Raw genomic sequence first — 23,583 nt, 5'->3', positions numbered from 1 at the left:
CCTGGCAGGACCAGGGCTCCCTGCCCTCACCTAGCAGGTCCCCTGAGAAGTTGACGGGTAGCACAATGCCCACGGAGAGCACACCCACGGCCACCAGCAGCCCGATGATGTGCCTCTGGAAGGACAGGTAGTGCACCGCGTCGCCCCCGCACTTGTCCCGGATCTCGTCATCCCTGCCAGGGAGAGAAAGAAAGACAGTGAAGAAACCTCCTCCAGCAACCTGAGGGCAGGCAGGAAAGCGCTGGGTGACGGCTGTGAACCCACAAACCACCCCTGTAACCCACACAACACCCCTGGATCAAGCCCTAGAGCTGCAGCCATGCCCTGGGGAGGGACTCCAGCACCTGGCCATGCACCAGCGCAGGCAGAAGCCTGCGGTGCAAAGCTTGCTGCAGCTCTGCTCCCCGTGCTGCTGCCCTCTGCAGGGCAGCTGACCCCTGAGAGCCACACCTGATGCCCATCCTTATGCTGGGTCCCATCTATCCCCTTGCTGATGCGGCCCCACAGAGCTCTGAAACGTAGAAATGCTTAGGAAAGCACCCCTGAGCATCAGCATGTGTCTCTCTGTACCCTCCAGTCCACCTTTCACTGCCGTGGGCCTTCCTTGGACAGCAGTGCCCCTAGCAGGAGCCTCAGGGAGAGCAGCAGCCTGTTTCTGAGATGAGATCGAGGCAGAGGTGACCTGGGCTGGGATTTCTCCTCTGTCACCTTGGGTTTGGCTCTGGGACTCCTCATCTAGTCCTGTCTTTTCCTGTCCTCTCCACACAGCCTGCTGCAGCCCCCTCTCTGAAGGGCACTCAAGGGGAACAACTCCGTTTGTGTCCCAGCCCGTGTGCTGCCTCTGCTTTTTCTCCTTTTGGTTCCCCACCCGCAGGCAGGTCCTGGGGCACTTACTTTATCCTGAAGATGGCCGTCAGCCAGGAGCAGAAGCCCTGTGCAGAGAGAAGACAGGAGGGGCTCACGTCACTCCGCGATCCCTTCTCCCTGGACTCTGCCACGTGGCTGGCCCCCACCAAGCAGCTTGGCCTCCCAGGAAAGCCGGGGCCCCCCTCCGGAGAGCACAAAAGCTCTCCACAGCCCGGGGATGCCCAGAAAATTCATCGCACAGGTATTTCAGCCCCTGCTTTTGCCTCCTGCCACTACTCACGTTGTCCCTCTGGTCGAAGTCGACGGAGCTGGATACGGAGGTGAGGCGTTCGTAGCGGTCGTGGTTGTCGGAGTGCAGGGCGGAGGCGACGCTGCAATGACAAATTTGGGGGAGAGAGGAGGCAGAAGGTGAGGGTGAGAGGAGGCAGCTGGGCCGGGAAGCGAGAGCACCCGGAAGGCCAGCGGTTAATTCGGGTCAGTTTGCCCCAGGTGAGACGGAGGAGAGAGGACAGCCTCGAAGAGCGGAGGGGAGCAGTAAGCAGAGACCCCTCCTCGGGTGGCACCGGGCTCTGGCAGCCTCCCCGGGCTCAGATGTGGGTGCTGCTCCCTCATCGTGCACCAGCCCCTGCCAGGAGGGGCTGGGGGCAGCTGCCACGGTGGGGGAGATTGTGTCTGCTTAGTGCAGGGTTCAGAGAGGGAGGAGGAGACGTGAAGGAGAGGGTGCCACAAGAGGAGACAGGCTTCAAGAGGAAAAATGAGCCAGGCTCAGCCCAGCTGCTCCTCGGCTTCATCTGGGGACCTCTGCAGGCAGCAGACCCAGACAGGGAGCGGGGAGGCAGCTAGGAGCATGGGGCTGAAGGGCAGGAGAGGTGACTGTCCCAAACAGCTGTGCTCCAGACACAGGCAGGGACCTCGATGAAGAACCTGCAGCGTCCAAGGCAGGTAACAGCCCCCGCTATGAATGAAAGTGGAGGGCAGGCTGGCAAAGGAGAGAGGAAAATGGTCCAGAGACCTAAATTAAATAGCACTGGTAAGGTGACAACATCAGGCTGGGACCCTGGAGGTGCAAGAAGGGAAATGGCTGATCTGAAGGCTAGAAGCAAAGGGGGGAAAAAAAAAAAAAAAAAGATGCAAACAGTCTCTGTGTAACCAGTACAGGCTCAAGAAGGATCAGATGGATGAGAACCTAGAGAAGAAACAGGTGAGAGATGAGTGCTAGAGACAAGGAGGTGACACTAGGGGGAGGAAAACAAGCAAGGACACTTGTGACCCTGCAGAAGGGAAGAGGATGGGACACGTGGCCTCCCTGCAGAGCAGAGCAGCACCTGCTGAGCCCCTAGCTGGAAGCAACGCCCGGAGGGGAAAGGAGATTAGCTGAAGGTCACGGGTCTACAGGAGAACAGATTAGACACAGCCCTGCAACTGCACGGCCCGGCACCTTGCTCTGCTGCAGGGACAGCTCAAGCTTCAACCAAGCTCTGGGACCCTCAGCCCTTTGAGATCCCCAAGACCCTGAAGCTGGGCACGGGGAGAGGGTGAATTTCTGCTGCCTGCAGCCCTGAGGAAACCCTGGCACGCTGGCCACGGTGTGCTTCTGGCTCCTTGGTGCTGGAAAAGCATTGGGCAGGGCAGAGAAACACTAGAGAGCATAGCTGTGAAGAGAGCCATGGCTCTCATGATAAGATCACCTCGTGACAAGACTCTCCCTTGTGATAAGATTAACTCAGCTCCGTTGCAGGGGATGCAGAGACCATGACCAGGACAACTGGCAGCGCTGTGAAGATGGTGGGTGCCAGCCTTGCCAAAGATGGGGAGCTGAAGATGGAGCTCCAGGTGGACCTGTGTCTAGCTGGAGGCTTTTTAAAGCGAAGCACTAACACGGCGAGCGAGAGGTGGATGAGTTGCACTAGGCCTGGGTGACAGCAGAGCCCCAGCAAGCTCAGGGGAGCAATGGGAAGAGGAACAAGAGGACCCCTGGAGAGAGACAAGCGCTCAGGAGGATAATAGAGGTGACCAAACCCTCCTGCAAGGCCACATCCTGAGCCTCAGAGCTCTGCTACCTCTACCTGACTCCCCCTTGGTAGAGCTGCCAGCCTACCTGAAGCAGGGCCAACCACTACTGAAGCATTCAAGCGTGAGCAGGGCATCCCCTCCGTGCTATTCACCACAGCTACCAGCACCTTTGCTTCCACAACTCCAATTCCTCTGCTCCTTTTGGAGCAAAGAGCAGCCACAAAAACATGGCAGCAGTGTGACCATCTCAGGCTCTGTGCTGCTGGCTGGCTCCCCTGCAGCGTGTAGCACTCAACACATCAGCAAGAACGGTCCTTACTTAGATAAAAAAGCAGCAAGAAAGAGGGAAGAGCAGGGAGGAAAGGTCTGGAAATGCCAGGCTGAGGTGCTGGGGCAGGAAGGGGTGGGTGCTAAGGGACAAGAGCCAGCACTTCCTTTGGTCCTGGCAGCCTCACAGGGGTGAAGGCGAGAGAAGAGCTGTGTGAGGGCCTGCCAGATCCTCCCCACGCACCTCGGTGCTCCTGAGAGCAGCCCTCGTGGCTCACCAGCACGAGGTAAAGGAGGCTGCCCTCTGCCAGGGCGACCCCAGGATGCCACAGGGTCATTTCCAGCTCCTCCATCACAGCTACGTTTATTCCCATCACACAGCAGGACCCTGGCAGGTACAGCAGGGTGCATGACACGGCACCCTCTGCCTCCACCGGCAGCTTCCCGGCGCTGCTGCATGCAGGGAGAATTTAAGGGCTCGGAGGGGAAAACCAGGGAGTGCCCAGCTGCGGGAGGTGGCTGACACAAAGGGGAGGGGAAGAGCAAAGTGTGAATCCCCTGAGAGACACAAATCCAAGCCCTGAGCTCCCAGCCACTCAGATTAGTTCAGAAGCAAGAGAGAAAACTGCAAAAAGAAGAGAAAGAGAGAGACAGGGAGAAAGAGAGGAGAAACAAGACCCTGAAAAAACAACATACTATTCCCGCTCCTCTCGCTCCGTCTGCCAGCGTCGGCGCCTGGGGGCACAGAAACAGAAAAGGAGAGGTTACAACAGGGGAGCGGGTGCTGGGGCCCCTCCATCGCAGGGCACTGTGCGCCCAGCAGGGCTCCACGCCATCCTGAGGAGGAGAGAAACCTGCTGGGGGTGAGGCCAGAGAAGATCTTCCCTCCAGGGCTTGGTTAGCAAGGTCTGCTCCCAAAAGGAGCTCCAAGCATCAGCCTCCAACACAAAGTCACCGTCTCCGAGGGGCCCTGAGTTTTGCCAGAAGGCTCAGTCCCCCAAACACACCTTGGGCAGGGAGGATGAGCACCAGGAGTGATGTTTTAGCACCTGCAAGCTAAACCCCCACTTGCACAGGAGCAGATACACAGGCCCTACAGCTCCTCTGCCTGCTTCCTGACAATCTAGCTACGCACACTGCCTCCAGAAGCAAAACAAGAGGGTTGCTGGACACATTCCTTCTGCCATCCCTGCTCTGGCCCCACAAAGAGGTCCCCACAGCCCTGTCCAGGTGTGCTGTGCTCCAAGTGTCAGTGCAGGTCTCCTGCCACAGAGCACGGGAGGGATGAGCTGCAGCTTGTCCACTTTCCACCCTGCCAAAAACGCCTGGTGGCCCACCCTTTTCCCCTTGGGGAGTAGGAGCTGTGCAGGACGAGCTCCATATCCGCGCCCAGGCTTACCTGTCAGCATCAGTCACCAGGGCCAGGCGCCCGTAGTCCCAAGCAACCTTCCGCAAAATTGAGAAGACAAACAGCAGTGCCTGGAGGAGAGCAGAGGGAGAGCCGTGAGACAAAGCAAAGTTATCTCTTTGCCCTTCGCCTGCAGAAGTGCAGGAACGGGGTTAGGAGGGGACAGAGCTGCTCATGACATCCTGGGGAATTTGGGACCCCACAGCTCTCACCATCAGGCCACGGCCCTCCCTCCCTGACTAACCAAGGTGAGAAGGTGCCAAAGCAGCAGCGGGAGGAGGAGGAGGAGGAGGCAGACTTACGAGGAAGCACATAAAGTCGAGGGCGAGGACGGTGGGCACGCCGCCGAAGGGCAGCCCCTGCAGCACGGTGCTGCGGATGCGGGCGCTGTAGCAGTAATCCTTGGTGCTGTTGCTGCAGGAGGCGGCCTTGCAGGTGCCCCCGGCTGAGCCCAGGGTGGCGATCACGTAGGGAAGCATCTCTACAGCTTCATCGTCTTCCCTGGGGGAGGGAGAGAAAGGGCGGGTTAGGTGCCTGCCTGCTGGCTCAGCACGGCCCCGTTAGGGCTGGGGGCCAGGAGCTGGTCCCACTGTGCACGATCCCAAAGCCTCCCTCGCCTGCTCCCACGGCTTTTCGGTGCACCTCTTCCTCACCGACTACTCCTTCTCCCAAAAGGTGCTGTCTCCCCGCACCTTCCCCCTGCCAGGGAGGGCATTTAGCCACCAAAAGGGTGGGGTGGGCGTTCAGTCACGGCTGGCTGATGGCAGCGAACGGCTCCGGGACGGTTGCTGCATCATGATCCCACCATTTCCTCCGCCTGGCTGCGTGCCACCGAGCTTTACGAGGCTGAATCACCGCGCTCGGCTCGCTGCAGGCCTCAGCCCCACGCTCCCAGGGCCCCCATCAGAGGCTGGTAACACCTCAGCAGCCCCGGGAGAGCATCACCACCCTCTCCCGACCCTACAGCAACACCGCCAGGAGCGCACGGCACAGCCTGGGTACGGGAGATGACCTTGACTCCCAGGACGGCGCTCTGATGCTCTCAGCACCTCTCACCCAACCCCTCGTGCGCTGGGTACCCCACCACACACCTTTTGGGGTCACTAATAGCGGAGAACCCCGTCCTTGTGCTTCTTTATATCACACTGGGAATTGCTCAGCCGCTCCCATACTCTTTTTGGGCCAGTTTTTGCTCCAGAACCCTATGCCTCCTCCCTTCTTCACCACCTTCTGGGGTTTCCTAACACCCGAGCGGATCACGCACGCCAGTGCAGTCTTAGCTATTGGTGCAGAGAAATACCAAAAGACTCGCAACAGCTCGGGGAAGGATGATTCTCCTCTGCAGAGACCGAGCCATTTACCTTGTTCCCGCGTGCTTTATAGCCCCATTCTCAGTCTCCTTTCTAGCAGGAACACGGCTCGTGCACGCACATTGCCCACGGCGCTACCATAACCATCATTTATCCCAACCATTAGGCATTCAAGACGAATTTCACGAGCCTGTGGATAACGCAGGCCACATTTTACAGAAACAGGTCCCACAGAAGTATTTTTTTCCCCCTAAAGCCAAGAAGAAGGACTGGAAGAGATCCTTCCTAGCAGAAAAGCTGTGGCTTACACAGGAGCATCTCTTTCCTGCCAGCCCTCCAGCAGTGCCCTCCTGTCACATCCCTCCAGGTCAGACCCAGCTCCTGCTGGAGGCTGATCCTAAAGGGATGCACGTCTTGAGGCTCCTGCTTCCTGCAAAACCCTCCACGCTGCCTTCTAACTCCTTGGTGCTGTGCTTATGTGTGTAAGCCCCCCAAAACACCTTCTGCTTTCTGGATCCCCACAGCACAGGGGCTGTTTCGTTCCTCTGGGGGAGAAGGACTCCTTACAGGGGATCTTTGCTACACAAACACTGCTGCTCCTTCACAGTGCTCAAAAGCTGAACTGTTCGGGTGCCCCACAGGTGTCCCTGGTGGTCTCTCCCTCTGAATTTTCACATTCCTCCTCAATTTGAGCCATCTCATCAGTGAAGCACAGGTGCACGTTTTTAGCAGAAGCTCCGCACCTCTCACCCCCCTTCCCCTTGTTTATCAGTAAGCTCACCTAGTCTTGGAGATTCCTGTTTATCTCTGATCTTAATCCTCTCCCTGGGGGATAATTACCACATCTGCCTTCCCTCCTGCCCCGTGTCTGTCCCCTGCCAGCCTCCACAGGCTGGCTATTCTCACCCACACCCAGCTCTCCTTCCTGAAGTGCAGGATCTCTTTCCCAAAACCAGGTTTCTGAGCTAGCCTCTCAAGGTCACACTGACTCTTTCCTCCTGTGTGGCAGGCACCGACCTCCTTGCAGCACTGAGCTCAGCCACACGGGGATTTCGTCCCCTGGGCACCACCGTGAGCCCTTACCCGCAGCACTTCACCACCGAGGACACCCTTCATGATGCAAGCCACTGTGCGGTGATGGCGAGGAGCATCTCAGGGGCTGGCAGGGCGTGCTGCTGCATCAGCCCTTTTCCGTGCTCCTAATGCATGCTGCAGCTCCCAGGGGTTGCAGGGGGATGGCCTCACCTCCTCCTCGCTGCACGGTGCTCGCCCGCCAGGGCTGGTCTCCAAAGGGCAAGGTAATGGCAGCCCTGCGGCACGCGGAGCCGGGCTCTCCTCGCGGCTGCACGCTGATAAGAGGCTGAGCAGCCAAAGCAAGAGGAGGAATTGTTCCTCAACAACAGCCAGCATCAGCAGAGGGCCCTCCCGGAGAGAGGGCTGGAGGCGGCCAGCAAGGCAGGATGGTTAGAGAAGGACATCCAGGAACCGGCACATGCGGCCAGTGGGGAAAGCTCAGCGCTGACACAGCAACCGGTACGGCCACACGCAGCAAGGTGACCTTGGCCATGAGAACGTCCAACCCGGGGCACCGAGACGCTGGAAATCCTTGAGGTTTTACGACACATCGTTCCCCACACGCACCCGGTCTCAGCAGCCGCTGAGCTCAACAGGGAAGGCAGGGAAATTGCACGGTCCACGAGGCAGGGCTAGGAGACCCAGCCTGAGCTCCTGCTGCGAGCTGAGCAAGCAGCAAAGGTCACAGCAGAGCGAGGTGGACCCCAAAAACAGCCTTGAGACTCACCCTGTCCCCGAGCCCTTATCCACATAGCTCCGGATAGACAGCCGGGCCCCTCTCGGCGTGTCACTGCTGGAAGATGGCCTGGTCCCTCTTCTGCAGGATGCTTGCTGCTGCCAGAGGGACCTGAACCACAGACAGGGAAATCTCTGCACACCTGCTGAGCACCACGAGGGCTGAACACCTCCTTTTGAGTTTTTGGGTCGATCTCAGGCTGCTGGGCAGGGGTCTGTAGCCAGGAGCCACGCACACACGGCAGGCTGGGGAGGCTGGGCCCGCAGCCAGCCAGCAGCACGTGAGAGATGCTGAGCGGGCTGCTCTTTTCACCGGCCTCTCTCCACCCTCTGGGCTTGGCAAGAGGAGCCGGGCCCAGGCTGGGAACGCAGGGAACAAAGTGCCGGTCGGGCACTGGGCACGGAGCTGACGGCACCCGGCCAAGAGCAGGGACACAGAAGTGGCACTCGAAGGCAAGCAGCCCGGCTCCCAGAGCTGCAGAGAGAGGTGTGGGAGATAAAAAGTGGTTGCTTAGGCTTGAAGGAGGGCTCTGAATTTTAGGCGAGGCACAGCAGCACAAGCCTTGTGTCATCCAGAGCCCTATCTCAACGCTCGGGTAAACAGAGAAATGGCACTTTAATCGGGCAAAGCCACTTTGAGTCACTGTTTACGGGGAGCACAGCTCCACGAGGGCAAATACCAAACCTAAGAAAGTCCATCCAAGGCTTGCAGGGGGTAACACGGGCTCCTCTTGCCCACAGCCCCTGCTCGCACATACCAAGACCACCGAAATCCTGCCTTGACCTGAGGGAGGCTGATGACTGCTGGTTCACACACTGGAAAGTGCTGTTCCGTCTCTGGTTTCTGGATCAGGACAACACACCGCAGCAGGACAGCTACACGAAGTGACAAGTCACCTGTTGGAGCTGCAGCTGAGGCCCCTAATGCAACAGGACCGAGCAGCAAACGATCCCTCCAGAGCCTGGCCTTCCCAAACGCATCGCAGGAGCGCAGGAACAATTAATGGATAATGGCAGTCAGAGTTTAATTACTAATTAATAACCCAGATGAGGTTGCTGTTTAGAATTTCGCCCAACACGAATCTAGCCTTGGCAGCCTGCATGGGCTAATGCTTGGTGAGATATTTCTCCACGGATCCTCACGCAAGAGAAATCGCCCCTGCTCAGGAAAGCTGCTAAGCACACACTTATCTCGAGACGCTCTCGCTGAAGTGATCACAGCTTAAACACACAGCGAAATTAAAGTGTTTGTCTAAAATGGGGCGGACTGGAGCACCGTGCTCTGCTTCAAGCACCAGCTGTTCTCCAAGACCATTCGCTGACCCCAGGCTACACGTTCTGGTTATCAGCACAGCCCCCAGTTGAGGTTTCACGGTGGAGGCAGCGAAGATCAAGTAGCTCAACCCGAATTTGTCTCTGATGGTGAGAAATAGGCTCCTGTGGTACACCACAGGGACAACTGCCACACGCTGCTTAGCATTGATACCCTGAGAGCTCACAGAGCTGACTTTCAGCCACACCGGGACCTAAAGCCTCGTCCCCTCTCCCAAGCTTATCCTTGCATTTCCCGTTGCCTTCCAGCAAGCTCTCTTTGGTTTTAAATAAACACGGCAGGTCGAGAAGCACCAACTGTCCCGATGAGATGTAGTTTACCCCATTTAAACCAACAAACGCTCAGACATCCAGGTAGCTGCCCCATTTCTGCACCCCGGGACACCCTCAAACCTCGCTGCCAGCCTCGCTACGCACCATCAGCGTTCATGTCAGGGCTTATCAGCCTCTTGGCAAATGCTGCCACACACAACAAACACGGCCTTTGCATCTCTGTTGCTGTCACAGGGCTTTATTTTTTTTTTCTATGGGGTATTCTGGGAAAAAAAAAAAAAAAAAAAAAAAAAAAAAAAACAGAAAAGGAAGAAAACCACCCCCAAAACCTCTTGCTGGGGCAGGCGCTCTCCAGCCACGAAGCGCAGCAGCGCGCTCCGTTACCGTGTGAGGGATGAGGGGCTGCCCAGCGGGCCCTTTCCACATCCCCGTGCAGGAAGACTCATGCCACTTGCTGGAGATAAGGCAGGAACCGTTTAAAGGACATTTTATCCACGAAGAAGACGCAGCACCACTGTCTCACCTCACACACCAGAGAGCAGGGGGCCGCCAGCCTGGCTCTTCCAAGGTGCCCTCATGGCTCCGAGGAGCCAGCCTGACCCTCCAGCAGAGCACCAGGCAGCTTCACCTGCCTTAAACCAGGCTGTGGAAAAGTCCGAGGAGGCAGGAGGGCAGCACCTCCTCTATCCTTCCCCACGAGGCCGGCCGGCCGCTGCCAAGCTGCCCATTTGTTTGCGCTCCAGGCCCGTGGGGGTTATCACACCACAGCCCCGTAAGCAAGCAGCAAGGCTGGAATTTCCCCCCTGGCAGCTTGCCCTGCTCTGATGCCACCCGACTGGCCTCCCCATCAAAGGCTGGGAGCCTGGGGACACCTTTTTCGGGGCCAGGTGGAGCAGAGCTGGTGCTCAGGCAGCTGCCCAGCCCTGTCCACAGCAGCCAGGCCCGGATCCTGCGACGCCTGCGCTCGGCAGCAGGCAAAGCTCCCGATATAGCACCGCCTGCCTATTTATAACACGCTGTTTACCAACACTGAGCGCTCTCAGGGTGGAAATGAGATGAGTCAAGGGAGCACGAGCGCTCTGGATCCCCCCTCCTGTCATGGGGAGGATCAGGAGACAGCAGGAGGGTGACCTAGGGCTGGTCACCTCACCACCGGGATCATACTCGAGGGCACCCTCAGTATATATATTTTTAATATCAGACCCCAAAGCTCTGGGTAGATCGTCCTGTTGATTAGATCCACCACACAAGACCCTCTCCCAGCAGCTCGATGGAGGGCTGCTGGCTGCTATGGGGCTGTGGTGGGAGGCTCGGGCACTGCCTGTGTCCTGCAGAGCAACCACGATGCTGCTGCCACCCCCATGGAGAGAGGAATGGGGTTTCAGGGGCTGTAGGCAGCACAGACATCTGACAACAACTACCAGAGGCCTTCTTCAATTTCTCTGCGGCCCGAGGCATACCCCCACCCGGCAGCGAGGCACAGGCCCTGCAGTGCTGCTGCTGATCCAAACGCCCATATGGCGGCAGAGCCTTGAAGCCCATCCAGGCAGAACAACCAGTGCCAGCTCCTGGCTCCTCCTAAAGCCACCACCACATTTTTTCCATCCCTCCCTCCTGGCTGAGCCCAGCCGCCTCTCCACGCCAGGCTCATTTTTAGAACCTCGCCTTTTCCTCTCCTCCTTGGAGAAGGCCATCGCTTTCCTGCCTTCAAACCCACCAGGAGGGTAATGGACCTCCTGGCTCCTCTCCCCTTTCTCATTTCCTGGAGCCATCCTCGGTGCCGTCGCACTTACCAGCTCCAAATGGACTGGAGAGGACGATTAAGAGGCTCGGATCGATTTCTGAGCTTCCACCCCTCCTGAGGGGCATGGGGAGGGCGGTCCCAGTGGCTTTACCAGAAAGCCTCAGCCGCAGCTTGATGTGTGTCCAGTTATAGCCTGGAGCACGCCGTGTTAACAGCAGGACCACAGGACAGATGTAGAAACACAGCGTGCTGTTGGACTTACCCTTCTGGGCGAGTTACACCTGTCCTGTCCCTGCTCGAGGGTTGCACAGCCCACGAGATTAAAACCGAGGGTGTTTTTGGATGGTTCTCCAGCTGCTTACAGGAGGAACGGCAAAAGCACAAGCTTCAGTCTGCCCCCACTGGCTCAGGGAGCCAGGGAGATGTCGGAGATGTCTCCCTGCCTGCACACGCAGGCGAGCAGTGCTGTGCACTATGAATTTTGCTACTGCTGGTTCAATTCCATCAAAGATCGATGCTCAGGCTCTGCAGGACTGGGTACGTTCCCTGCTCTCGAAGCACGGACACGAGTTTGCCAGGCAGAGGAGTTAAGCGCCCTGCTCTGAGCCCAGAAGCATCTCTCACCGACAGAGCGCTTCCTCACAACACAGACACGAGGATTTTTTTCTTTCCAAATAGCGAGAAAGAACACTTTGTCCTAAGGATCCCAAACCCTCCCTGACTCGGAAATCCACCTCGCGTAAGGCTCCTGCAGGCAAAACGGGGCATTAGCACGCATGCACCTCTACGTGGGGAGACAGAGCAGGACTTACGAGGTCCTGGTGCTGGGTAGGAGGAGAGGGAGGTGCCCCAAAGCTCTGCTCCGGGCCTCCAGAGCCAGCTCGGCAAGGAAAGGAGGTGGTGTTGGGAAAGAAGGGCTCTGCAAACAGCAAGGCGAGATGGCATCTAGGGAGGGACGAGCTCAGGGATGCTCTGAAAGGCTGGGAGGCAATTAGAGGCTGATAGGGATGATCGGGCAAGCCGAAAACAGCCCCAGGGGAGGGTGGGGTGCCAAGGAAAAAGCAGGCAGGCACGCTTGCTGTGGGCCGGGCCGGCTCCCAGCACTCCAGCAGCTTCTCAGGACTAGGCTGGGTGTTCCCAGTCCCGTTCAGAGTGCCTATTCTTCCCCCTTAACAGGCATCAAAGCATTTCCCTGACTCGCCACCATAGTCAGCAGCTATCTGCCAGCTCTGAAGCTCCCCTTACCACAGAGGATAAGGGAACACGGAGATATGCATTAGAGCGAGGTGCCGCCAGCGCTAGGCGGCAGGGATTTACAGGGGAGACATCCTGTCAGGCAAACTGGCTCATCTTTATTTTTAACAGCATTACCGCGTTAGTGGGTGAAAGGGAAGTCGCGGATGGAGCGAGATTTTAGCAAGCCATCTGCCGCAGCACCTCACCCAACCTCCCTCCCGAGGTTTGCTCGGCAGGCTCAGACAGAAACATCGCCTCGCGGGCTGGAAAGCGGCCCAGTGACCCTAAATAAAACAGCAGCTACAGGTGACAAAGCCCCGGACCACGGGCTGGTAGGGGGATTTTCGCTTTTGGGCATTATTGGCCTTGAAGCAGGCGGTGGGTATTTGTCTGGCCAAGCAGCCAAGGGCCACAGGGAAAGGGATGCCATAAATCACCTGAAGAGTCGGATGGATGATGGGCTGGGGTGAGGAGAGGGACAAACTGCAGAGGCACACACGTGGAGAGTGTCGGAGAGCCTGGGCATCACCCTGTGTTAGATAAGGTCAGGATGGTGCTTGCTTTTTTGGAGGAGCCTCCTCACAAGGCATGCATGTTATCCTCACGCAGGATAACCGAGTCCCACCTCGATCTTTCCCTCGGTTAGATAAACAGACCGATCTCCTCCCGCTTCTCGCCGGAAAGCTCCCTCCCCAGCCCTCAGATCCTTCTGCAACCCTCCTGCCTTCTCCTCAATTTCTCAATATCCCCTTCCGAGCGCCGACACTGGATTTAGACGGAGTATTTTCGTACCCGTCTCCCCAGCACCTCCCACAGAAGCCAAGTCATATTCCCATGGCTACTGGCTGCTTCCTCGCCAGGTAGCCAACACGGCACGTTCCGCTGCCGGCCTGGAAGGGGCCTCCACGGGTGGTCTGGAGGGATGCTGAGCTTTGAGGTAGAGCCAGCTACTGCTCGTCCGTAACCACACGGGCTATAACTCGGCCATGTAAGCTATAACTTGACCTTTTGCCAAATTGGTAAAAACAAATTTGTTTCTTTTCTTCCTCAGGCTAACCCAGCCCTACTTCTTCCCATCCTTCCTCCCATGTCATTTCTAAAGGCCTTAATAATTTCTGTCGCTTTCCTGGATGCTCTCTGCTTTGTGGACATCCTCCAAAGCGCTCCCTCTACATCCGAGCCTAGTCCTTCAGCAACACCTCACCCGTGACAGGGACAGCAGTGATTACTTCCCATCCCTTAGAGGTGACACTCCGAGCACACACACAGCCTGGCACCAGGCCTGCCTCGCATTTTTCCTCCCCCCCAGCAAAGCACCAACCCACCCTGCTCAGAAATCCCAGCCAGGGTCTCCTGTCGGAGAGGAACATCAGACCTCCTTTTCAGTGTGACTTGTGGATCCTCTTGGGATCTCCTTCCACTAGATGCTTTCTGAAGGGGCTGCTCACCATGCAGAAGTTGCTTTAGCCTGTTTTAAAGTACTCTCAGGTGGATTTCATAAGGCTGTGTCCCCTTGACCCCATCTAATTTACCCCAGCAGCCATCACCTGTTCCAACCTGTGCTTGCATTCGCTTTTCACAATTAACTCCTCTACATCCCTCACCACCCCAACCTTCCCCACCAGGTGAAGGTGGTTCCTCCTCACCATCACCTTTCCCTTGTTCTCCTTTTCCTCCCAGCCGATGCCTCCCTGTGTCCGCCACGCCGTTTTTGTGTCCGCCACCACTCCAGCTCCTTCCTCGCGGATTTATAACGCTGCCACTCACGCCGCCTTCTCCTCCCCGTGAGTAATAGCGAGCCCCTGGGCAGTTACTGCAGCTCAGGAGGCACGCAGTCATTTGTTCCCAGCTCGGTGCCTCGAGTGTGGAGAAGAGCCCAGCAAACCCAAACCACCGGCTTGCAGCCTGTCACCCCGGGGGAGGCGGCAGCCCTGCCAGCATCACCCGGGAGCCTCCAGAGCACAACACTTTCACACAAAGGGAATCCAGCTGATGCACAGAGGGATCCAACCCTGGTAAGGTCTTCTCTGCCCCCCCAGGGGCTGGATTTTTGGTTGAAGAGCCTAGGTGTCGTCAAGCCAGCTGCAGAGACCACCCCCAGGCTGTGTCACTACCAGGCTCTGCTGGGACATGGGACGGAAGACACCAGCTGCTGACGACTATTCCAAGCAGCAGACGAGGCCTGCTGCCATCTGGGTTTCCTCTAAGTAACAGATAATGCCAAGATTGTCTCATTCCCTGGCTTCGGAGGGACCCGAGGCAGAGCCTACTGACGGCCCCGATTTAATTAGGGGAAGCACCGAGGGCAGGCCAGAGCCCCGCTGGCTGCCACCCCGCAGCGGAGATCCGCGAGGGATTCAGCGGGAGCATCCCCCGAGGATGGTGTCAGAGCCCGGGGGAGCCTTTCTGGTGCTACTGAGCCATCGCAAGCACACGCAGCTGGCTGGAACAACCCAGCGAGGGGGGCAAACGCCGCGGAGAAGCCCGGAGGAAAGCATCCAGCATCTCAGGCGTAGCCGGGGAGCCCGGGGCTCGCTGCGGCCCATCGGTATGTGGAGCAGAGGGCAGACACCCAGCTCCACGCCGGAGGAGCACGAAGCGAGGGGGCAGTGCCAAGCACGGGCCTGCAGCCCCGGAGAAAAGCCGCTTCATGCTGCGAGCCTCGGCTCCACCAGCTTGGCACCGGCGTCACGGATATATCTCGCCCTCTTTCTCTCGCAGGGCGCGTACACGTACGCACACGTTTGTTTTTATCCTCCCTTTGTTGTTTTCTGATTAATATCTTGCTAGAAAAGCCACCAGGCCCATCCCCTGAGCCCCCTTTTTGCTGCTACCCTGCGGCACGCAGCCTCCGTGGGAGCTGCAGGCAGGGGAGCCCCGGAGCAGGACATGCTCGGGGCAGCTCCTGCGCGTCCCAGCCCTCTCCGGGTGGCTCAGGGTGGGTAAATCCCGCCTGCAAAATGCGGGAAAGGAGGGAAAAAAAAGGAGACAACTCCCGTTTCTCCCATTTCCAGCGGCTGTGGCTGTCACACTGACCTGGGGTGAAAGCGGGGAGCACGCTGGCAGCAAAGCGTTTGCTTCCTGCCTGCCCAGCCCCGACAGGAGCCCGGGGAGCTGGGAGGAGGAGGAGGAGCACAGACAAAGGCGAGCCTTCCTCTGAGTCACGCAGCATCTCGGGGGACGCTCCTGCACCATGGCTGGGGCCGGTTGGGGCGGCAGCACCCCTGCCCCGCTCCCTGTGGGGTCTCCGCGTCCCTCTCCTTGTCGGTGGGCACCCAGTGCCATGGGAAAAGGGCCCTTTTTGCCCCGTTACCATGGGGATGGGGATGCGGGGTGGGCACCGCACAGCCACCCCGAGCCAGGTGCTGCTGGGGAACCTCGGCTTCACGTATAGGGGTGCCCACACCGGGGGCTGCTCCCCTCCTTCTCCCCTTTGTTCCCCCTCTCGGGGATTAGGAAGTGGATTAGGAAAAGGCCTGAGCGGCGCTGCTAAAGGACGGGGAGACGGCTCCGTTTCCCAAACATCCCCACCGTCACGTTCCCTCTCTGCACCAAAAAAAAAAAAAAAACCAAAAAAAAACCCCACGGGGAAAATCGGGCCCAGCAAGCCCCATCCGCCCTGCCTCCAGCAGCAGAGCCTTTATATCCCACATCCCCCATCGGGTCCCTAGCAGACCCCGATCCCGCACCCCACAGCGGGCAGCACAGACCCCAAAGGCTTCCCATGGGGATTTAGGGGGTGAGGATGAGGACGGGGCGTGATGGTGAGGGTGTACACAGGGTACAACCCCCGCAGCGGGGCTGGGGGCTGCCGCTTCTTGGGAAAACGGGATTTGGGGTTTTACCTTTCGGGTGCATTTTCACCCCAAAAGGCGAGCGCGCTGCGGGAAGCCCCCGGACCCTGCAGCCGGCATTTCCCAGCCGAGAAATCCGCATTTCCCAGCCCCAAATCCCGGATATTTCCCCCCCTTTCCCACCCCAACCGGGGACACCGGGCCAGCAGGGCACGGCGCGGAGCCCCGCCGAGCGCCCCCCGCCCCAAAACCACGGCACCCCCGCGACCCCCGCGCTTTGCACCGGGGCCCCGAGGGGCTCCCGGCGCTGCCCGAGCCCCGCACACCCGCCCCAAGATGGCAGCCGGCGCCCCCCGCCCCGCAGCGCTCACCCGGGGCCAGGCGCGGACGGCTCCGGGCTCCCCCCGGCCACCGGGACCGGCACCGGGACGGGCGGGGCGGGGAGGGGAGGGGGCGGCCTCGGCTCCTCTCGGCAATCTTCGGCTCCGCTCGGCCAGGGGAGGGCCGAGGGGGCGGCGGCGCGCATGCGCAGCTGCGCTGCGAAGCGGAGGCCTCCGAAGCGAGGTAGGGAGGGAGGTGGGGGGCAGGGAGCGGGGTGCGCGCTGAGGGGGCTCCGCGCTGAGGAGGGGGTTTGGTGCCCCGTGAGGGGGTTTTGTGCGCTGGGAGGGGGCAACGAGCTCGGCCTCGTCCCCCCCCGAGCCTCCCCGGGGGTTTTGGGGCGGTGGGGTGGGATTCCTGCGCCCTGACGGTGTGTGGCGGGGACTCGGGAAGTGCGGGCTGCCCGCCCCCGAAATGTGCCTGTGGGGGAATTTGGGGAGGGAGGCGGCGTGACGGGGCTGCCCAGCCCGCACGGCGCCCCGAAATGCACCAGCGAGGCAGGGCTGGGCTGCACAGCCAGCCCCACGGGCAGCAGAGCGCTGCTTGGGGGTGCTGGGTGCCTTTGGGGTGCCCCCTCGCCTTTGGGGTGCCCCCTCGCCTTTAGGTCCCAGCCCTGCCACCCCTGCCCCTTGTCCTCTCCACAGCTTAATGTCCTGCTGGTACAACAGCAATAATCCCCTGCTATTTTAGGCTGCGAATGTGTATAATGGATTAAGGTGCTCGGCTGCTGGAGCAGTAAGAGCCCCAAGTGCTTTTGGGACTCCCGGATCCTTAATGTGTCAAAAGTAAGTTTTCTCTTGCAGGTGTCCAGCCCTTTCTGGCTGTGGGAACGGGGTCAGCGTGTTGCCCTTGCGAGCTGTTAACAGACACACCTGTAGTGAGCTGCCGTTGGTAACTTGGATCAATAAATGCCCCGTTTAATAGCTAATCCTATTCATAAACGGAGCCCCAGAAGCCTTAATTCCTCCGCCAATCTTGGCCTTTCTGCCTGTCATTAATGCACAACCAATTATGCCCGGGTAATGAATATCTTGTGTACTTCTAACACGCCCAAGCCCTTAATCACCGCTTCCTCTATGAGGAGGGCCGTGGATGGACCGAGCCCCGTAGCTCCCAGCTGGCTCTCGCAGCTCACCCTGGCAGACATCCTATAAATAACCCCCCAGCGCCAGAGCTGGGGTGAGGTGTTTGCGTGGTGTGCCTTGCCTTGATTTATTTCCCGTGTTTTAGTGATGGATGACAGATGCAGTTCACATCCTTGCGGTGCCCAGGGCAGGTCTATTTCGGTCTCTGAGAAGAATAAAGGGCACGTGGGCTCCTGCTGTTGCGCTCTTCAGCTCAAATCGCTGCTCCCGAAGGTGAGGAATATTTCTTCCTCTTTCATTTGGTGCGTTTGACAGCAGGCGCTGGCTGCTCGGCCTCAGCACATCTGCGGGTTTTCCCTGTGGCCAGTTGGAGTGGATGAGTTCCCAGCAGAAGGAAGGAACAGAAATTACCGAACGACGGCAGAACTACAGGTCTTGGTTTGAGACCAGGGAGCAAGTATCTCTTGAGATGTTCTCACTTGGACCAACGCACGTCAGGGTCGCCAGACAAGGCAGAAATCCCAGTCTCGTGTTTTGCCACATCCCCTCGGTCCAGCATTCGTGCGGCTGTGCGATGAGGCTGCTTGGGGTGCTGATCCTGCTGAAAACGGTTCCTGATTGACGCATGTGCTGGAGCCAGCACAGGGGAAGTGATGGACACGGGACTCCTTTCTTGCACTTCGTGTCCTGACATGGGTTCAGAGGCAGTATCTGGAAGGTGTTCTTGCTTCTTGTGGTCTCCCTGAAGAGGTCTGCTCTCGTGTTTGCATGTGGATTACGAAAATGGTGCATCTGGCCCGCTCCAGTTACCTGGCATGAAGTTTTCCAGAATTCTCCATTCAAAAGCCACTGCAGCCTTGCAGTAAATAGAAATCACTCCTTTAATCTCCTGGGAAAATGGTGAAGTTGGTCGCTTTAGTATGGCACTTGAAAGTGGTGCAGTGGGTAAACAACCAGCAGAGGTTTGAAACCAGTGAAGAGTTTCCTTGTTGAGTGGTGTCCGGATTTGATGCGAGCCTATTGCACTGAGCGGGGTAATGCTGAAGGGCCCTCGAGAAGGGAATGTTTGCTGTAGGGATTACTGCATATTTGGACCCAGAGAAGTAGAAATTGTGTCACCTTGGTGAATACTGGATGCGCCGATTCCTCACCCCTTTCTGAATCTTGCTCTGTGTGAACTTTTAACCGGTACGTGGGGCGGAGAGAAGCAAAGCCAGGTTCGGCTCTCAAGAAGTTAGGTCCCTCCAAGTGCTCCTGGAAGCGAGGTGCTGCTTAACGCCGCTCTTGCCTAGCGTGAACAGCTCCGAAGCTAATCCTGCCTGAGCAGGAGGTTGGGCTAGGCGACCTCCAGCAGTCCCAGCAAGGTAATTCCGCGGTGAGGAGCGTGGAGGTGACTAAGTGGGAATTCCTCCAAATCTTCCTGTGCTTGAAGGTTGTGGGGATGCCCTTGCCATCCACCAAAACCCCCCAGGAGAGCCGCCTTTGGAAGCAAACCCAGGGAGCACAGGCTGAGCTCCTCGCTGCAGGGGGAAACAGAGGGCAGAGGATATCAATTGCCTGCTCGCAGCCATGGGACCACCAAGGCAGAGCTGTGTCTGGCCGAGGAGAGCCTGGAAGCAGAGCGAAACCATCATCTGCTCATTTCTGGAAGGGGAGCTGGCCTGTTACAATAGCTGCAGGTGTGATTCACTGCTCGCAAAGCCCCTTGCAGCCTTGCATGCTGTGCGCGGTGCCGCAGATGCATTCTTCCCTTCCTTCCGCCCCGAACCTTCCTGCAAATTGCAAACGTCCTCCCTGGTTACTCAGCTCCTAGCAGGATGCTTCATGCCAAACAGTCACCCGTACAGAGTTTCTCAGCTGGTGACACATCTTAATGCGCCGAGGAATAATTCCTAGCAGTGAGGGGGTACTGAGTCATGTGGAAAAATAAACAGTCCTCCGACACTTCGTGCTGCTGCTGCTGCTTCTGCCCGAAGCTCTGTAACTTCCTTTGAACCTTCACTGCTGCCACAGGGTAGAAATAAACCCTGGCTCCTCCCGGGACCGGGTGGTGAGGTGACCATGGGGAATGGAGGCTGGGGACACGGTGGGCTCCCCAAAAAGCACCCGTCAGTGACAACAGAGTGGCCGACTCACTGCTGCTTGCCTAGTTCTAGGGGGCTGCAAGGCCTCGCTGCGATGCTGGAGGGTTTAGGAGCAGTATTACAGCCTGGGGTTGAGTTTCCCACAGGGAAACAGGACACCCAAGTGCAGAACAGGGCACCTGTAGTCCTCCCTGCTGATGAATGCAGCCTCTTTGGGGTCTCGTTCAGGAGAGGGAACGGTGCAGGTGATCTCTGAGCAGAAGCTTGGAGTCATTCGGAGATTTTCTGCCCCACAGCAACGTGGCTTTGTCAGCAAATGACCTCAGGCTTTGATTATGGCTGATCTCTGTCCCAAACCTGCCCGGGTGACAGGTGAGCTGGATTGTCAGGTAGCTGAGGAAGCTCGCCTCGCTCGGGGAGCGCTGCTGCAAAGTGGCTGTGGTGCAGATCCACAGGGCTTCTCGTCCAGCTCTCGGGTAATACGTGCTCTGTAGGACAGCTGCAAACCCCAGGTTAGCAAACATTGGGGAAAAATAAAAAGAATAAAGAGAGAGTGAAGATGTAGCCTGGCTTTTTTGCTCAGTTGTAGTGAGAACAACCGAGGCTGTGTCTGTCGCAAGGCTCTGTGGATGTTTTTTTCCCCCAGTGAAGTTAGATCAGCTTTATTTTAAGAGATAAGGAGACTGTTTTACAACACGCTGCTCTGGAATTTGGCCCTGTGCTCATCAGGACTGGCAAAGGGAGACGAGAGGTCAACGTGTTTTTAACGTTTAAGCAGGAGAGAGGCAGAGCACATGGTGGTTACGCTGTGGAGGGCCAGGTAAGCATGGTCACAGCAGCAGCTGCAGCCACAGAGATAGTTGTAACTCTACCTGGGCTGGCCTGCAGGAGGACGGGATCCAGATCCGGGCTGTTTCCTCCCCCTGCCTGTGTCTGCCTGGCAAAGTGATCTGGGCTCAGATAAGCCGCAGCGACTGAGCGCTGAGCGTGCAGGCTGCTCCCCATCAGTCTGACAGAATGAGGTTAGGGAGCAGCTCGGGATGCAGTTAGGGAGGAGGGTGCGGTACGGGCGGAGGTGAGCCCTGTAACCCAGTTCTGTTGCAACCGGGGCGCTGCTGCCTGGGGCTGCACGGGTACCGTAAAGGCACGGGGAGCTCTTCCTCCTGGGCAGGCTCTAAAGGCTGCTGAACACCTTGCTCGTCGAGCATCTTGCTTTGTGTAAGCCCTGGTGCCGCTCTGCAGAGTGTCTCTGGCTTTCTACCTGGTTTTATAGGTAACGTTGGTAGCTTTTGCTGGTCACTCCGGTCTCTAAACTAGAAGCTGTTCACATCCAGAATGCTCAAACCCGTTTGTTGTTAACCTGCTTCGCAGTGCACAGAAGGATCTTCATCCCTGGGCACAGAAGACTGCAGTATGGGGTTACTAACCCAGCTTCATAGTCTAAGCATCCGAATTACTGTCTGCTGAACCTGGCAGAGGCTCTTGTGGCACGCTAACGATGCCGTTAGTGCGCTGTGCGCTGTGGATTGCAACGTCTGAAGAGTTGCTGAGACTCTAGTATGACATTCCCAGAAGGAAAAGGAAGTGAAATGAACACTGTGCTATTTCCAGGATTCGTAATTCTCTTATTTCTTCCACAGGTCGTGTTGCCAGAATCCAAATGGCCCTCTTGAACAGGCAGCTGGGTTTTTCCTTAACCCACCTAAGGAGCGCAGTCAGCCAGCGTCACTTCAGGTAATTTTTCAGATCCTGCTTTTGTTTCCTTGGGAGAGCTTCCTGACTGAAAGAGATGCCATGAAGCAGATCAAGAAGAACACAGAGTATTTCTAGTTTAAAAAGGATAATATAGTCAAAAAATAGCGTAGATGTCTCTTCGCAGGTTGTGAAGTGAGCCCAAACACAACAACAGATGCAGGTTCCTGGCAGACAGAACACGGTCTGAATTCTGCATTTTTCCTGTGCTGGGAAGGAGGTTTTCAGGCGGAGGTTTTCAGGCCTTAGATGGTGATGCAGAGGCCTGCAAGCAGAAGATAAAAGTGCTCGTGTTTCTCAGCCAAGTGCAAAAAAGCAACAGCCAGCCCCTGCTGATGTAAAGCCAATTACGTGTTTAAAATTCCTCCCGAGTTTATCATTTCTGCTCTTTAGAACAAGAATAACCTGAGAAGTGATTTCCTTGTACCTTAACACCGTCCATTTTGCTATTTTTCTTTAGGTGCTTGTTCCAGGCTCAGTGCATTTAAAACTCATTAAATTCATTTACTTCTCTTCTCCAGTGCCTTGCGCAAAGCCTAGACCCTCATCCTGCGGTACACTCCAGCATTTAGCTCCCTGAAGGGCTTCAGTCTGCAGGGTGAGAATAGTCGTTGCTGTGACTGTGGTCTAGAAAGGGGATTAAGAGAGTGCCCAGGGCCGGGTTTTGTTGTAGTCCCAGGAGCTACTGCTGCTTTGTAGCTTTGATCCTGCCTAGATTTCCCCTTCTCCTTCCTGCAGCAGCACTCGTGCCCCTTTCCAGCTTCCTCCTGCCTTCCCTGCTATGCAGCCAGAGCCTGGCAAGCGGAGCGTAAAGTGCGATAAACGAATAGCTGCTCCCGGAAGGGAGGTTGAATTATTTCTCAGCTTATCCCTGCTGCTCCCAAGCATACTCAAAATCAGATCTACCGACTTGGTACCGTGTAGTGTGTTCCTGTTATTCCTCACGCCCGATAATCGCACATTGCAAGCAGATACAGAAGATACTGCTGCTCTCTGGGTGCCTCCCACATGGGGAAGGTGAGGATCTCTTAGATTCTAATTGGCAGCAGCTTAGCACAGCCACAGCAGGACCTCAGAGGTCTCACTGCAAGCAGAATAAGGTGAGAACACCTCATAGACTTCACTGAAAAGATAAGTCAGAAAAGTCCTTACTGCTGGGGAGTGTCTACAAGATGGAAAGAGCTCGTCTTGAATCTTAGCTTCCTCTGAGCTGTTTCTGGCAGAAGCAATCACTTTTTTTTTTTTTGCTTGTAAATTGAACTGAATCACCCACAGTTGCTAAAAAAAAACAAACAACACAACAGTAAATGCAAGCCATCTTTTAGTCATGTTTCAGAGTAGAATGGTTGTTTTATGTGTGACATTTAGTGAGGAGTGTGCAAAGCTCAAAGTAGCATCTGGCTTTCAGAGAGCGCACTGAATGCAGTAGATGTGTCACCCGTGTGGTATGTATATGTTGCTGGCGTCTTCTGAGTGGTTTGTGCAGTGACAAGATCCTGTTGCTGGGTTTGTCCTTGCTCCCCAAGGGTTACTGGGGAGGTCTCTCTCTCATTCTTTCCTGTTTTTTCCCAGTATCACAGCATCATGCCGAGCAATACAGAAACTTACTCGTGTGCGAGTGGTGGACAACAGCGCCTTGGGGAACACGCCGTACCACCGGCCACCAAAATGCATCCACGTGTATAACAAGACTGGAGTTGGCAAAGTAGGAGACAAGATTCTTCTGGCTATCAAAGGAGAGAAGAAGAAGGCTTTGATTGTAGGGCACAAGATGCCTGGCCCTCACATGACGCCTAGGTTTGATTCTAACAACGTGGTACTCATAGAGGACAATGGAAATCCGATAGGGACTAGAATAAAAACACCCATACCATATACCCTGCGACAGAAAGGAGAGTTCTCCAAAGTGTTGGCCATTGCCCGCAACTTTGTATGAGGTTACTTCATTTTCCGAAGAAAGATTTCTGGCGATCCCATTCAGGTTTTTTAATTCTGTAGCTGTTCCTGGGTCCTTCACCTAAAAAGGTGAAGTGTGAAAAAGCTGAGGTTCATCACCTGTTTGTGAATTGCAAACAACTAATTTAAGTATTGAAATACCTTGTTTTTCTCCCAAAGATGGGTGATTTGTTTTGCGGAAATGTCTGCAGTGTGTTTGGGAAATGCTCATTCATTCTCACTGTTCTGGAGGTGTTACTTTGGACTCTAACCATTAAAATGAGAACATGAAAATC

General features: G+C 56.8%; 2 protein-coding genes and 1 long non-coding RNA gene across 9 annotated transcripts in view; 2 read left to right on the top strand and 1 right to left on the bottom strand.

The window, feature by feature from the left end:
* The window catches only part of TMEM63B (transmembrane protein 63B), a 25,981-nt gene extending 9,399 nt beyond the window's left edge, over positions 1-16,582 (bottom strand). For 2 of the 5 annotated variants that reach the window (XM_038176679.2, XM_072035691.1), the window contains exons 1-7: positions 16,425-16,582; positions 4,858-5,056; positions 4,547-4,626; positions 3,844-3,882; positions 1,148-1,238; positions 895-932; positions 31-173 (exon numbers count right to left, since the gene is read on the bottom strand). In XM_038176679.2, coding sequence (XP_038032607.2) covers positions 31-173; positions 895-932; positions 1,148-1,238; positions 3,844-3,882; positions 4,547-4,626; positions 4,858-5,056; positions 16,425-16,579 — 745 coding nt within the window. In that variant the 5' untranslated portion in view covers positions 16,580-16,582. Of the gene's footprint in view, positions 1-30; positions 174-894; positions 933-1,147; positions 1,239-3,843; positions 3,883-4,546; positions 4,627-4,857; positions 5,057-13,584; positions 13,701-16,424 lie in introns of those variants that run through there. The other 3 variants (XM_072035692.1, XM_072035693.1, XM_038176680.2) reach the window with 2 other exon arrangements.
* LOC119716418 (uncharacterized) lies at positions 13,809-15,520 on the top strand. The gene is made up of 2 exons (XR_005264368.2): positions 13,809-14,274; positions 14,377-15,520. It is a non-coding gene; the product is annotated as an uncharacterized lncRNA (long non-coding RNA).
* On the top strand, positions 16,473-23,583 carry MRPL14 (mitochondrial ribosomal protein L14). 3 transcript variants are annotated; one of them, XM_072035698.1, is made up of 4 exons: positions 17,127-17,216; positions 17,662-17,789; positions 21,241-21,334; positions 22,925-23,583. In XM_072035698.1, exons 3-4 carry the CDS (start codon positions 21,261-21,263, stop codon positions 23,286-23,288), a joined length of 438 nt encoding a protein of 145 aa, XP_071891799.1. In that variant the 5' UTR covers positions 17,127-17,216; positions 17,662-17,789; positions 21,241-21,260; the 3' UTR covers positions 23,289-23,583. The 3 variants fall into 3 exon arrangements, with proteins under 3 accessions (XP_027309800.3, XP_071891799.1, XP_071891798.1); XM_027453999.3 differs by lacking the exons at positions 17,127-17,216; positions 17,662-17,789 and adding an exon at positions 16,473-16,617; XM_072035697.1 differs by lacking the exons at positions 17,127-17,216; positions 17,662-17,789 and adding an exon at positions 17,811-19,195.

The sequence above is a fragment of the Anas platyrhynchos genome, chromosome 3, assembly GCF_047663525.1.
Source record: "Anas platyrhynchos isolate ZD024472 breed Pekin duck chromosome 3, IASCAAS_PekinDuck_T2T, whole genome shotgun sequence".
NCBI classification, from domain to species: Eukaryota; Metazoa; Chordata; class Aves; order Anseriformes; family Anatidae; genus Anas; species Anas platyrhynchos.
The sequence above is the reverse complement of the archived record's forward strand: the minus strand, read 5'-3'. Positions and strand labels throughout refer to the sequence as shown.

Coding starts and splice junctions, on each gene's coding strand:
- MRPL14 (XM_072035697.1), top strand. CDS start 18,958: ATGCCCTTGCCATCCACCAAAACCCCCCAGGAGAGCCGCCTTTGGAAG. Junction 19,196..21,240: donor GCCTGTTACAATAGCTGCAG/GTGTGATTCACT, acceptor TTTCTTCCACAG/GTCGTGTTGCCAGAATCCAA. Junction 21,335..22,924: donor GTCAGCCAGCGTCACTTCAG/GTAATTTTTCAG, acceptor GTTTTTTCCCAG/TATCACAGCATCATGCCGAG.